The 15,886-nt window shown below is 41.1% G+C and overlaps 1 protein-coding gene across 8 annotated transcripts in view; it reads right to left on the reverse strand.

Annotated features, from left to right (window-relative positions):
- The window catches only part of LOC135945821 (potassium voltage-gated channel protein Shaker-like), a 102,117-nt gene that overhangs the window by 47,342 nt on the left and 38,889 nt on the right, over positions 1-15,886 (reverse strand). Inside the window, exon 1 of one of the 8 annotated variants that reach the window (XM_065493723.1) lies at positions 15,457-15,625. The exons of 4 other annotated variants lie outside the window; for them this stretch is intronic. In XM_065493723.1, the coding sequence (XP_065349795.1) occupies positions 15,457-15,500 (44 nt within the window). In that variant the 5' untranslated portion in view covers positions 15,501-15,625. Of the gene's footprint in view, positions 1-2,441; positions 2,567-4,122; positions 4,327-8,158; positions 8,266-15,456; positions 15,626-15,886 lie in introns of those variants that run through there. 3 more of the 8 variants (XM_065493720.1, XM_065493716.1, XM_065493718.1) reach the window with 3 other exon arrangements.

Genomic DNA, 15,886 nt, shown 5'->3' on the forward strand with positions numbered 1-15,886 from the left:
TAACTAGGGAGAAAAATTTTCAAATTCAGTTAATTGGATTTAAAAATAATTATTGATATCATTGGGCGCACCTAGCTCGTCGATAAAGCACGGATTTCTAGCTCAAAGGCAAAATAGAAATAAAATTTAGTCTCTTTCAAGAGCGATTTGTCAATTTTTTTTGTTGAAACAGAAACTAAGCGATGAGAGCTGCCGAGCGAAAAGTGGCAAATTGTTTATTGGTGTTTCACTAGCGCATCGGGATGATCGATCGATTGGCAACGGGCATCTCGTTCGAAGGAAGAAACACGGAGGTGGTGCCTACAGCTGTTATTAAAAGCGGGTGTGCGCACATTATGGGCCGCACAATGGTCTCACGTGTGTTTCATTTGACGGCGGGCGCGGAATAAAGCGTCCGCCAAGAGATCACACAGGCAGAGAGAGAGAGAGAGAGAGAGAGAGAGAGAGAGAGAGAGAGAGAGAGAGAGAGAGAGAGAGAGAGAGAGAGAGAGAGAGAGAGAGGGCTGGCGCGGTCGCAGTTCCTCTCCAGTGCAATATGCTCCGCTTTGCGCACTGCAGACTAACCACGTGTTCGCCACGTGACGTCACAGCATCAGCAGCCGTGTAGCAGCAGCAGCAGCAGCAGCCGGCCTAACCTGACAGTATGTATGTTATTGCACCCGCGAAAGCCAGCGATAAGCGATAACGCTACGCATGAATGATTCATTATTTTCCTGGTTCGTTTGCTACTGCTTGGGAGTCGTTTCCAGTTTAAATAACAGGTTTATTACTGTCGTTTATTTCATCACAACTAGATAATTTAAGAGAATTTAAATACTTTTTAACACATTGAAATATTTTCCCCATAGCGCACATTTTTTGGCATTTACTTTAGTACAATGGGAACCTGAACAAATTAAGAGAAATTTTCATAAATATTTCCAGAATTTACAGGAAAATAAATTGGGTTAAAACCAAACTATTTTAATGCATCATTAATATTTTGGTGCATTTCTTTGTGCAGTGGGATTTAAATTTACTAATCTCTCAATAAATGTAGATTAAATGTGTTTAACTATTCAAGAAGTGTGTGCCTCTGTGGCTTTGATTAACAGTACAATTTTCATTACAGAAAACGCCTTCCCCTAATTTAAATTTATATCCAAACGATTATTAAGATTTTTGTCCTACAATATATGAGACTTTTTGGATATATTTAAAATTTCTCAGTTGCCAGACATGCGCTGAAATTTTTAAAAGTTAGATGTGCTGATAAAAATTTAACAGGGAGATTGAAAATACGTCCACTGCAGTCATTCATTGCTAGCTCGCATTGTTGAGCCAATGCTTTGCGTGCACGTTGCAATTTGAGAATCCGAGCGATATTTGGGGTTCAAGAACGGGCTGATGCGCCTACGTTTGACTCCCTTTGCATTGCAATGACGAGTCCATTCGGATTTAGGAGGATTGCGAAAGCTTTCCGACTCGCTACTTGCTGGTTTGCATACTTTTCCCGCATGCGCGTGAGTTAATTTCACTGGACGAATGTTAAGCGTTGCAATAAAAGACCCCGGTGCGGGGGCAGGAACACGAGCTGGTCCTTTTCTGGATTGGGCCTCCTCCAATGAGGTCCGTGCGCCCAATGTTATTCGTTCGCGATGCTATTGGGAAACGGAGTTTTCACGAGTTGTTCGGTCTCAGGGGGTCGAAAGAGATAAACCGATTAAATATTTTTTATAAACATGGTTTACCAAAACAGGGAAAATTTTCTAAAGAGAAAAGAATGTATAATGGCTACTTTAAAAATGTACTATCGTAATTAATTTTTTGCTAGTGTTAATGGTTTTATTCCTAATCCTTGGTTGATTTTAAACAAATTTTTCGAAGTTTTACAGAATCTTTTATAAATCTTATATTTTGGTCCGTTAATAATTATATCTTTTAAGAAATCGAGAAATGGCACGAACGAGTACAGAAGCATAAAATAAACAGCATACTGAATTTATTTGAGATAAAATGTAGCAAAAATTTGCAACCCATCAGTTAAGATTTCAAATTCGGAAATTTGCCGCAGTCCCATCCCCACTCCTTATCCTGCCTGGCTTTTCGACTGACATAATAGAGCGACCTGCTTCTCTTTTTACCCCAGTGTACAGTATTTTCAAGCAAGCGCCGTCTGCGAGCGAATCACACACACACACAAATATTGTGCGAATAAGCCTCAGAGGCACGCGCTCGTCACGACTTTTGCGGCTTCAGTCGAGAGTCGATCACTGCGTTCTCTCGCTACCAAAACTATGAAGCAACACTGAAACTTTCAACAAAAAGGTGACACGAACAGTATAGGGACATGGACAAGAGCGAATACTCGGACATCAGAGGAGAGAGGAAGGGACGGCCGGACTCGAAATTCTAACGGACAGACAAAGCAAGGCTACACTCGACTGACACACGGTGTGTACCTCTTGAAATTGCCCTTTGGGTTCATGTAGCTGTTGAGGAAGGCATTGCCAAAATAATCGGTCATGGCAAACATTTTGGCCGATTGTTGTTACCCGCCCGCGCTCCGATGGAAAATGCGACTCGAGTAGGGTACGAGGAGCAAAAGTAAAACTGGCAGCTGCTGCTTTCGGGGCTCTTGCAGGGCTTCCGCTGCGTATCTTAAGTTGCGCAAAAGTGTAAATTCGCATAATATGTATATTGAGCCGCACGTAGGCGTCCAAATCAAGTACAACGTCCGATCTGCTACACTCGCATCAAATGGCGATAGCAAAGGGTATTCCAGCAAATGCGGCTCGTGAAATTAACAAATGAGCGCATTGTCAGTGTTTTTTTTAAAACAATAATAAAACCTGCAGGCCATTTGCTGTGTTATTTAATTTAGTTTTCTTCGTAGTGTTTTTTTTTTCAAAGCCAAACCAATGAAAATACCTCGTCTGATGTATTTTTCCAAATGAAAAAGTTTAATGAGAGGCCTTACGGGGATCACAATGTGACTAGGATTTAAAAAAATTCTGTAAGCTTATTTTGCAAACCTCTGGAACGTTAAAATTTCCCAACTAGAGGAATGAATCATCGAAATACATTTTTATCTTTAGTTGATTCTTTAAATTTTTAATTAAAAGTGCTTAAGAATTAAATGAAAGCCAGTGTTGGATATAAAAAGCAAAAGCATGTTAGCAATTTTATTTCATCCTTGATTTGTTTCCAAACAAGATCCGTCAACCTGCTGGCAAATTCGTCTGTGAAGCGTGATGCAGAAGCTGCGAGTGCCTTCCACGGCCGTCTGGCGGGCGATTTGAAATTGCATTGCGGCAGTCCCGTCGGGTCGATAGGTGCGGATATAGTGCGAGAGAGTGCGATAGTGTGCTGTGAGCGAGTGTGTGTGTGTCGTGCCAGCTGCATAACCAAGCCATTCACTTTCTTCCAGCGTCGGTCGCCGTTTCGCTTCCAACCAGGAGATCCGATCGCACTGAATTTGCCGTCGCACACACGCACGCAATTCTGATTCAGATCTGTCCGCAATCCGGCGAAATTTGGAGCGAGGGCAAAGTGCTTTGCTCAAAGGAGAGGTTCTTAGGGACTCCTTTTGCTAAAGAAATTTGAGTTAATTTGAAAATTGAGCGAAGGAACCAGACGTCTAATTAGGAATACTTTTTTCTTGTGTTGGAAACGCGAGTGCAAAATTAAAATTTTAAATGCTTGACTCTGACCAAAAATAGACATTTGAAAACCGTGTGAACTTTTAAAATGACCTATAAAGTTTATTGACTCCAAAATTCAAGCGTTTATAAAATCATGGTTACTATGTCTTCAATGTGTTCTAAAACAGACAAATGACCAATATTAAATTTCAATGTGACTAAATAAAATTAACCAAACTAACCCCTGGTTCTGGTATGCACAAATGATTCAACTGAAGACCTCGATTTTTTTTTTTTAACTTAGCAAAAAATATTCTATGTGTATTAATTAAAATTAAATGTCTCTGAAAACAAAGCAATGCGCCAGACGCGTCTCGCTGAAAGCAAAGAGGCAGCGTTGGTGTCGGTGCGAGCGTGACGGCAAATTGAGCGTCGGTGTCGATTGGGTGCTGATTCAGACAGAGTGAATGCAGAGATAGTCTTCTGTGGCGAGGCAAACCTGTACGGTGATGAGTTCTTCTTCTTGCGCAGGGGTCTGCGGGCCTGTTGGTCCATCTCGGTGCTTCGGCGGGGCATCGGGCTCACCAGGGTAAGGTCGGGCTCGAGCTCAGCGAAACTGCATTGCGAGGTGTTGCGCGGTGGGGTGTCCAATCGCCCGGACCCACCCATCCAAACTCACTGGATCCTCGCACGGACACAACTGTCGGACAATGCACAGAAACTCGTTTTTCGTGTCCGCGGCGCGGGAAAACTGAACCCCTAAACTGGACCCTGCTCCTCCGCCACCGGGAAACTCGTCGGGACAAGGGTTCAGGTTTTTATTTTTTCTAATGGGACGGGAAACTTGAGCAAGAGATTGCATACTCATGTCTGTTTGGGTTTGGAATTCCTGAATTTTCCCCCAATTGAGAATTATTTTTTACATTCATGTAAAAAAATATCTACCCCCTTTTCCTTCGAGTTAAATATTAAAATAATTAATTAATTGTGGTATTATTTCACAATTCTTAACTTTTCAAGATGGGATGGTGATTAAAATGCCCCTCATTTTTAATGGAAGTATATTAAATTTATTAAAAAAAAACTCCGGTTGTTTTTAAATCAGGAATTCCGGTTCTCTTGTTGGAAATTAGCTTTAGAGGGTACGCGTCGATTCCAGACACCCAAAAACCAGGTGTCTAAAATGCGACTCTCTTTTGAGAATACGCGGCACTCGATCGAAAGAAAATTGATTCATTAGAACGGTTGGATGCCTTGATATTTGAATGTAAAAGAGTTCTCGAGTGGCAATAAATCATCCGCTTTCCCAGACACACTGAATCACTTTTGACGGTCACGCCAAGATTGTATATTCTTTGTGGATGCGACAATTTACAAGTGTTTCCAAACATTTTTCTGCATTCGATAGAGACACGAAAACACTTTTGTTTTGTGGCTTTTGTAATCTCTCTTCACATGACAGCAGTCTCACTGCAGGGAACGCAAACTTTAACTGCGCCTCGGTGGCAATTTAAAAGGCCAGTTCAGATGGAATTAGAGATACACTGCCAGGGACAAGCGTCGCGAGAGACGCATGTCACACAAAATTGGCCTAATTGCTCATGCAAAATGAAATAGCCAGCTATGGGGAAAGAAAGTATATAAAAATGGCGTGTCTCTTCGCGTGCCTAGTCCGGGTTTGCGGATGATTTACTTAACGGCGAGGCTTCTTGTGTGTCAACATCGCGCGGCTTTCCGACTTCACCTTGACTCGTCGCCGCGGCTACTGCATTGCTTTATCTGGCGAATGCGGAACTGTAAAATTCAGCCTCGCCAAATAAATCGTCTCTCCGAGCTGAATTTCGATAGAACTCATTAAGAAAAGGAGTGCTCGCGTACGCGTTCTGGGAAATTTCTTGTGGCCCCCAACCCTTAGCAGGGAGATCCGCGGGCCCGATAAGCAGACTGCTACTGCTTTCTCACTCGCACACCCACATGGTCAGCAGAACGGAAAATAAAACACAGGCTTGCCGGCCGCTGACTGAGAATAATTGATTCGGCGGCCACCGCGTGCAAAATGCGATCTAATTAATTTTCGCGTGTTCAGATTTATGCTTGCATATGGGCACGGAATTGTAGCTTCTGCGGATCGATTTTCTTCCGAGAAGCTTTCCCAACCGGCAAAAGGGTGAGGTAAACAAAAGCGGAAACTCCCATCCATTGCAAGGAATTTGAATAAATTAGGAAGGATAATATTTCAGAATGTGTATTAATTTTCCATTAATTGGCGAAATTTAAAGTCAAGAAATATCGGAAATCGGAATTTCTTGTCCCATTTGCATCAATTAGCAAAAAATGGCGGTGCTAAAATGATTTCAAGCCGTGTAAGGAGGCGTGCAGTTTCAAAACAAGGTGAGTGTGTGCGAGTTTGAAAGGACAACTGATTGAGCTGCAGTCTGCCTGGGGGTGGAAGGGCCCCGCGGGGGTGCTTCGGCAGCGGAGGACGGGTACCGAGGCTGCGGCTGAGACACCATGGTCCACTCTGGCGGTGCACAACACACGAGGCAGCGTGGCGTGTGCCAATCGATAAGGGTGGGGTTGTGCCAAGCACGGGGGTGACCAACCCCTAATTAGCCATGTGCGCCCCCTCGGAAGGACGGACTCGCCCCGGGGGCTGCCGAGCAGCTGACTGCCACCTGCCGGCCGGCCGGGGGTGGCGTAGTCTCTCCGACTGCCGCTGCTGCTGCTGCAACCCTCTCATCCTCAGGTGGTTGCGTCGGGAGTTCAAGTCACTCTCTGCGTGTCGTCGGTAGGGAAGAGATGGCCGTTCTGCCCGCGCTCTTTGATAAAAAAAAAACACCGCGTGCTCTCGGATGGTACATACATGTGATGTGAATGGGATGGGGACGAGATGTTGTGCTGAATTTAACTTTCACCCACCGCATCATTTTTCAGCGATTTTTTTCTTTGTGAACGCCTTTCACATTTTAAATAATTTTAACATTCCGTTGAAATATTTTCTTTTTAAAGAATAACAAAGTTACGAAGGTCCAATATTACAAAATGTAATGTACATTATAGACTTTATTTTATGGCGGAGCACTTTCTCTGTTGAATCAAAATTATTTAACTGATAGTACAATTATTAAGGCGCTGTGTTGATAGATCTCATTTAAAAGATTGTAGTATTTCTCAGCGCTCCAGTAAATAATTTAGATTCAAATTTTGTTTTTATTGCTATCAGCAGGTAAATTTTACCCTATGTAATTAGAGTAAGTTAAAAAATTGCTTTCGCGTGCTTTTTATTGACATAATTCACTTTAAGTAACTCCAGAAAAGGTCATGTGCGTCCTAAGCTGAAAGGCTTAGGACGGCTATTAAAAGTAAGCTTTCAATATTACAATGAACAACAAATTTATCTTAATCAGGACTGATATTTAGCGAAATAATGAACGGAATGTGAATTATAAAATATTTTCCTTAATGTGCTTTATGCAATATAATGTTTTATATTATTTTACTCTAAAATCAGTGTCAAAAGAAACTTTGTGGTTTATTTTTAAGGTGAGTTTTGGCCAATTTTAAATATTATTTTTTGGTTCTAATAATAACACTCCAAGACAAAGAATTTTTGGTCTGTGCCCTCATTGACAATATTTTATTATTTAGGATCATAGTGCCCCCGAATATAATAATTTTTAATTATGGTCTAAATATATAGCTTCAAATTGTATGGTTCTGGCCCATTTTTTATTTTTGTGTAGCAAAAATATATGTTATTGTGCATTTCAAATTCTTGGCTATTCATAAATCCCATCCTAGAATTCCATACGTCTCTTTGAACTCACAGCTGAGTATACTCTGAGGAATACACTCGGCTTCTTTTGTCGCTTAAGTGAATTGAACTACATTCCATTCTGTTTGCATTTGTAATGGATTAGAATGACTTTATCATACTAATTCACTTCAAAGAGAAAAAACTTTTGTATAATCATAAATCAATTACATTATTCTGTTCATCTTCGCACAATTTAAAAAATGCAAACTATTAACTGCTATTAATTAACAATACAATCGATAATATCTCACAATAATTATCACTACCTTGTCAGTTTCGTTTTGTATTGAGCAAAAATCCTTTGCATTGGAGAGATTGATGCTCTCTTGTATTTTAGATAGCGTATTAACTGCTATTGCTTAAAATTTATGCATATACAAGGCCACCAGAAATTTTTGAAATTAAACAGAGACACCAATAATCATACTTTTAAATCGGTTAGAAAGGTTTCGTTTAGTTATTAATTGTTTCCAATTTAAAAGAAAGAATATTTATATCATTGAGATTAGCTGAATTTATATTCAACTAAATTTTCCTCTATTATAATTTTTCAATAAAACATAATGATTTTTAACAGTGAGGGTAGCCATTATGACGCCAAGGTCGTGGAGGACTTTTGTTATTAACTCGCTTTAAGTAAGACGTGCTGCTAATCTCCTCATGGCAAGCCTACCAATATAAATCTCTGCCGTGATTGCAGGGATGAAATAACACTTACTTTTCTCTCTTCTTCCGCCTTTTCATGGGCCGCGTGTTAGTCTGGACCGCGTACATGGTTGCGGCCCGCGACCCGAGTTGCGGCTCGCGTCGCTCGGCTTTCGGTACTGCATAAGCAATTCAATTTTTCGCGTAAATAAGCACAATAAGTCTTCTAAATCCACTTACTCGCGATCGAAATATTCCAGTTTTGCAGCTCTACCGACAAGCTGTTGCTTTGTTTCGGTGTCAGTGACCCGTCATGAAAAAGTGAAAATGCGCACTCAAGCCACTTTTTGGAGAGGGCCTTATCGCTCGGTGAAAAGAAGAGAAGACTTTGCTGCACACCCACGAATTATTTCATTTTAAAGGTGCTCTGATGAATTAGCAATATTTTATACTTTCTGACAGATCATTAATTGCATTAATCTATACATTAAAAACAAATTAATGAGAAAAGTGTATTTTCTGAATCCAATTGTACAGTTTACACCAAATATTTATTTTTTTAACAAAAATTAACAATGTATTTACCGGTAAAATAAAAGAAAAACCATTATTTCCGACGTAAAAGTCCAAGAATGACCAAAGAGTCCTTATTTCGAGCGCGCGCTCCAGAAAATGGTTCAAAAATAGTTGGCCCTTAATTGAAGTGTCATTAGGATGAAGGCCAAAAAACACAAAAACAGAAACGTGTCGATCCCACGCTTGAGCGAATCATTCTCTCTCAAGTAGCAGATTCGATCGGCCAGCATTTATAGAGTTGTCAGGACCGATGGATGGCTGGCCGGCCGCCTTCTTTTTTGATGTGCGAGTTCTAATAAAAGATCGGCCTTCATTATGTATTCTGGAGCAGCACTTTAATAATAACTCGACACCTTCTGGCACTAGACCAGTCCATTTGACTATGCGGCATATGCGAGCGGCGCGAAAAACACCGACTGATGACGCGTGCTCCAGTGACGACACAAATCTCGGCGCGCGGCGAGGCCCCCACGTCGTTCCGACCCATTTGCCGGCGATTATTTTAATATTGTGTGTGTGTTCGCTACCAGGCTTGATTATAATTATTTTTAGGGCCTCCTTTATGGTTCATCCTCGCGAGGAGAGCCTTTCGAGACTTTCAGCGACGGGATAAATAAAGACGCTCGGCGTGGATAAAGCCGCGTCTGCTTTGATCGAGTGGGCTTGCCCGCGTTTATGGACAGCTACTTTGCAATATTGCAGACTTGATTCACATAAACTGTATAGATGAGCTGCGAGATGATGATCAGCAAGTATGGGAAGTATGTAAGACTATCTTCGAGGACTATATACGTATATAAAAGGTTAAATGTTTTAATATGAGTTTATCAACTTTGATTATATAAAGTAAAGTGTATCACGTAAGTTTGTTAATTTGTATATTAATTCTTTGTTGTAAGCTTAAATGAGTAGATCCCAGGTAGAAGATTTATTAATATATTTGTTTGTGTTTTAGCGACAATATATATAAAAATATATATAAAATAAAAAGCTTACTGAATATGTATATTCATATCGCAGCCCCAGTGAACATTGAAGATCACTAACCTTTTATATCATTTCTCTGATATATGATTCTTTTGCTTTTGGTTTGCCATTTTTCCAGTCATCAACTTTTAAGGAAACTTTAAAGATTCTGTTTTTGACAAGGAGTGATGTCATCGCATTCTTGAAGCCTGTTATGGTGTAAACCAAATTCTGTGGTCCTAATGTTTTTGATCCGACAATTCTAACAAATTACAGTGCAATAAAAATTATTAAATATTTCAAAATAGATGTAAAAAAATTTTTAGTAGAATTAACAAGAATTTTCCTGATTGTGAGTGTATTATATTTCCTTAGATCAAACGGCAAAGTTCAATTTTGAATAATTTCCCATAAACCTCGATGATTCACGAACAAAATTGCGAAATGCATTTACCTTAGTGATCGAAGTTTGCATACATATTTGAAAAGTGCATGAATTAAATAAATTCACCCTTTACCCAAAACTGAGGAGCTTGGAAAACGTCTATTAGCGAATTTAAGTCCAAGAAGCAGTGAACAGACCTGCGTTTAAGGGTGGTCCAAGAATTCTCAACTTATTGCAGTTTTTGGACTACTTCCAGAGAGACAAAAATACGATAAGTGTACCCATTTGGGCGCAATCAAATCAAACCAAGGCAATGCTGCCAATCAAAATAATCTCGAGCATTCCGCCTAATTCAAATTTCATGTTGGCATTGGCTCTGAAACAGAGTGGTCGGTGCGTATACCCCTAATTCCCTTGTTAACGTCAGAGGGGACGACGATATAAGCTAAAAAATCTACAGAATTCCAGACAGCCCGCTCACGCTGTGCGTATCCAGTTGGCTTGGAAATCAAGCAACGCCTGAGCTGGGCTGAAATTTTGGCTCCTATTTAATTAGAAAGCGAGAAGCGCGCGTGTTTTCGGACCGGCGTGTTCGTGTGAGTGTGTGTTGTGATGTAATATCCGAAAGTAGTCGCTACAGCTAGGAAAGAGCGAACCAGCCCCATGTGTGTGTGTGTGTGTGTCGGCGAGGCAGGCAGGCTCAGTCAGGGGCGTACAATATAATAGCCGGTGTGAATATTTGATACAATGCGGCACAGCCTCCAATGGGTGCTGTGCAGCGAATTTGCTAACACGCCGGCCACTCGACCAGGGCTCGTTGTGAACTTTACGCATTGCCAGCGAGTGCGGGGGGAGAGCGATTAAGCAGGGGGGTTGACCTTTAAAGGTCTCGTGCGGGCCGAAATACCGCGTCGCAATCAACACCTCTCCTCTGGGGGCTCCTCAGGTCCTTTTCTCTGCTTCTCGGTCGACGCAGCCGGCCGGCCCCGTCTCCAGAGCTAAACACAATCCAAAAGACACCACTTGAGTCACGCCTCTGTGCGCCGATTAAACCAACTGACAGCCTCAACAACCTTCGCCCTGCGCCCCCCTCGCTGGCCAATACCGAAATGGCAGCGACACAGCGTTGTTTACGGGCGCAAGGTCTCGTCGTGTGACCGAACATTTAAATACCAAGCGAGCCGACGCGTGCAAAGTGCATTTTCGGCATTAGAGAAAGGAGGGAAATCGAGTTTGCGTTGTTGCTCGCGATGTTTGTTTTTGAGGCTGCAGCTGTTTTAATTTTAGGTCAAGTTGAGAATCTACCGACAGAACTGTCTGCGACTGAGGCCTATTCTCACCCAAAATACGCACTCTCTGTCTACGTGGTGCAACTTCTAAAAACGAGACACACACTCAGGCAGGACCTAGTTCAAAAGTCTAGAATTATTCGGAGAGAGAACATTAACTCGTTATAATACTAAGAAGGCCTTTACGGGCCCAAAACCGCTATGTTCTAACCAACTACAGAAATTTACAGGATTTTGTTCAATTTCTACGGACCTAGTATAATTTCCTGCTGGGAGAAACGCTGGTTGTAGAGCTGGCTAGAAGAGGAGTCCGTCGTAATATAAAACTAATCTACGTATTCTGGCGTGTAGCGCCAGATTTAAAATTTGTAAAACGTACTAGTCTAAGGAAAAATACACTGAAAAGGTGTGGGAATTGGATGCTGCCCCGAAGACGACGTGATCAATCAGCGTAGCGGATTTGGCAAATTGCTGATTTGCCGAATTAGAGTGAATTAGTCTCGCGAGTCTCTCGGCTTTTATTCGAGTGGCACTGAATTAGTCATCTGCCCGAGGAAGAGCCTCTGTATATAAACTCTCTCTTTCTGCACTATTTATACGGGATTCTTATTAGCGGGTGAAATACTCGCGGCTTGTCTCTCGCGCAGGGGCGCACAGCACACACACGCGCGCGCTTTCTTCTCTCTCTCTTTCTCTCGTTGCTTACTCAATCTACCACCCTAAGTGAGTACCAACGACGAATGACTCTCCTATAATGCGTGGCCAACGATTGCGTATGTACTAAAGCGGGGCCGTCAGCTTTGTGTGCGGCGCTGCCTATTCTCGTCTGACAACCACGGCGACAGAATGACAGATTTGCACATTTTTTTTGTCACTTTTTTGTATCTTTGGAACAAAGAGAGCCTGATTTATATGAAACACCCTTCTGGCGTCAAAGGAAAAAATGATTATAAATGTAATAAGCAACAAAGAAGCACAAAACATATATTTGGGACATATGATTAATGTTCAAACTTGGAAACTCTGTGTTTTTTTTTAGCAGCGCACCATGTATATAAAACAGTACGTTTTTATCTTTTTAAATTTGGCATGACATTTTTCTCATTTTTTGTGAGTGCGTCTTCTGCGGTTAAAGTAAACTCTATAAGCATTCCAATTAGTATTTTAACTTTTAATGGTACCCTTCCCATGCGACGGTATAATCAGCCAGTAAGCACACGTGCAACAGGATTGCGTGCCTAATTAATTGTTTTGAGATAGTTCCTGACGAATCGGCCTTGTTTAAAGGGTGAAAGAAATACGAGCGCATTTAAACGCAACAAAGCCATGTGAAATATTTATTATCATTGTTGAGTTGAAAAAGCGAATGATTTTTTAACATTCGTTTAGGAATTTAGCAGGGATTTTGCACTGTAAAACTTTCAAATACATTTAAACAGCTTAAAAAATATGGAAATTGTGCTTAAAACAACAATTTTAATAAATATTCTCTGTTAATCGAGTGCAATTTCCCAGAAAACCCGTTTGTCTGGATAAATACCAACATTCCAACAATGCAGCCTGTGATTTTTTAGTCCACTTTTATTATATCAGGTAATATTCCACTATAAAAAGGTTACGCGCTAGTCTAGTTTTTTCCTTTTCTATATTTTAGAAAATTAGAGAATTTGGCGGAAAATACGTACATTATTGATTTAAAATTAAAGACCATCTAAATAAAATCACATAAAAACGTTTCATGAAAATTTTAAATTGAGAAAATCTGGGAAAAATATTAATTTCTAAATTGAGATAGTCAGAGAATTATTTGTACAAGAGGATTTAAAAATAGTAGAGCTTAAGGTGTCTAAAAATATGTAGACTTATATTAACGACAGGGTTTTTTATGAAGCTTGTAGATTCCAAATAAATACTTCTTAGTAATAGAAATGGGCAATATCTACTTGGTTAAAACAGCAAATGTTTATGACATACAGTAGAGATAGAGATGTGATTGGGTTGCAAAAGGTTAAAAAGTGGCCTATTTTAATGCTTCAATTATTGCTTCATTAGGTCTATTCTTCCAGTTGTTATATTTTTGTACGTGAAACAAAAACAAAAAGCTGTCCCAAACCCCTAGTTTTTTCACAAGCCTTTAAATTGAACCAATTTTCAAAACAGCAACAAGACGTCCCAGTCTTTGACAAAGGCAATTTGACCGCAGCGTATTGTGCGAGCAAAACACCTGGAAAAAAACGTGGTCGTGCTTTTTGCCATTTTAATAATTCGGCTCTCCGCCTCGAATCTCATCTGCAGCGGCAGTGGCGAATAAAAAGGTGGGCACTCTTTGTGCTGTTTGGGGTGGCGCAGTCCCCCGTCGAAAAGAGTGCGGCGTCTAATTATAAATTGGGCCAGCAGGGATTTGTGTGAAACGACGCGCGGCGCGCTCCAAATTATAGATGGGACGCCACGCCAGAGACTTTCAGCCCCACTCTTTCTCTTTCTCTCTATCTTGGACAGAATGAGCGAAACGCGTGCGAAAAATATAATTGCTCATATTGTCTCTTTCTACTTTATCGCTCGCGGGCGCTACGAAAATACTCGAGTGACAGACAAATGCTTCGACGGCAGCGCGAATAATTAATGGGCGCGGATCGAAAAAAAATCAACCCTTCCGCCGAGAAGATAAAGCCGAGGTCGCTCCCACTTGTGCTCAAGCCGGGGGCACCGACATTAAAAATAAATATCGCTGCCGAAATACCTCGCGACCAACAATTCGCATTCGGCTCCGAGACAAAAATAGAGAAACAGAGGAAACCCTTTCATTTCCTATTCTGCCCTGATTTTTTCACTAACTGAGATTCAGCTATAATAGAATAATCAATTATTAAATTTCGCAAAATGTATCACTGAAATGCTGTATATTGAAGAAAATTCAGTTGTTTCTCTCAAAAATGTTTAAACTGTAAGTTAAGTCAATTCTCGCGAATTTGCAAGGTCAAATACTGTTGCTTGAGTTTTGTATTTTTAGTCGGCGTGCGTGCAAGTTTAGGGTTGGCCAATATTTGTGTTGAGGCGCGATCTGCATTTTTCTGAGCTTTTGAGTTCGATTTTATGTGTTTTAAACGAGTTTTTCTTTTCTCCTCGCCCTTTGTTGCTCCATCTATTTTGGTAAATATTTTATTAGGCAGGTCAAACGACGTTGTTTTCCTGTCGAAAGACGTGCCAAAGGAGAAATGTTAACTTTTATCGGGTCCTAAATTGCCAAGCCGATTGTTGATTGACTTTCAGCCTAAATGAAGAGAGGCAGAAATCGGACCGCGTCGTTCATAAATCGTCGGTTGAACACAATGAAATGCAGATCAAAAGCGAAAAATCTGAGGAAACTGCGAAAATTTCATGCTTATATGTATAGAATTAAAAATATTTTATTTTAACGCATTACATTCAAACCTTTATAACTTAAGTAAAGTTTTATCACACAACATGCTATCAAATTTCCAAACTTCAATTTAATTTTAGGAATTTAAAATGTTAAAAATAGTGATTTGTAGTCCTTTACTCAAAATCAGGCACAAATTTTAAAAAAAAATCGCTGGAATTTGGAATTGTATTTAGGGTTTGAATTGGGTAAATTTAACTTTTTCAGAGACATGAAATGGTAAATTATAAGTCTAATATTATTATGTTACTTAATGACGAAAGATATGTGTCAACTTCAAAATTACATTTTCATAGCAATTAAAATTCTTTAACCTTTAATATGAAAATGTTGTAATTAAAGGTCACACATTTTTTCAATTTGATAGATTCATTATAAGTCTTCCAAGTTTATACAATATTTACAAAAGAATCGCACACTTTTTCTCATTGTGAAAACTAGGCCAAAATATTTTGTCCAGGGTTCATTAAAATCCATGATTTGCGAATATTTAATATTATTATCTAAATATCTCTTTATTTGCAAACTAAAACTCCCAATGAGTCATTCCAAAAGTGTGCAAGTCACCCTCGAAAAAGTTTTCCCTGATCCTGTCGAAATGAGAGGTGATCAGGAAGAGTTAATAATGAGATGCTGTGTCGAAAGTGCAGCGAGAGCGGGCAAAACGGCATGGTCACGCGCATCAATCACATGGCACACGCAGAGAAGGAGCCGGCAGAGGGTTGATCGGTTACCTGACGCAGGCGGAGGCACCCTGAGACGACGAGAGAAAGGACATCGCTGAAGGGCACCATGCTAGGAGCTAGGGGGCACGGCGCAGCACATGGCCCAACAGGTGCCAGGGTGTCGGAGGGTCGAGACCTGGGGCCAGGGCCTGGCCCTTGGCACGCCGCACACACTGCACGCCACGCACCACACACTGACTGCTCGCAACCGCCGGTGGCTCTCGCGCTCTCCTCGCCTCCCTCCTCCACGCAAGCCCCAAAAGCTCTCTCGCTCGCTCGCTCTCTCTCGCTGCGTTCTCGCCTGCTCTCTCTCGCTCTCGCTCTCTCTCGCCACCTCTCACCTGCACCACTTTATGCAAATTCGCGCACGCAGCGAAACACGACTGCACTGTGTTGTTTGTCCCGCGGCCGGGTCGCTGGCGCAAAATGCGCCGGCCGT

Source organism: Cloeon dipterum, chromosome X (genome assembly GCF_949628265.1).
Source record: "Cloeon dipterum chromosome X, ieCloDipt1.1, whole genome shotgun sequence".
NCBI classification, from domain to species: domain Eukaryota; kingdom Metazoa; phylum Arthropoda; class Insecta; order Ephemeroptera; family Baetidae; genus Cloeon; species Cloeon dipterum.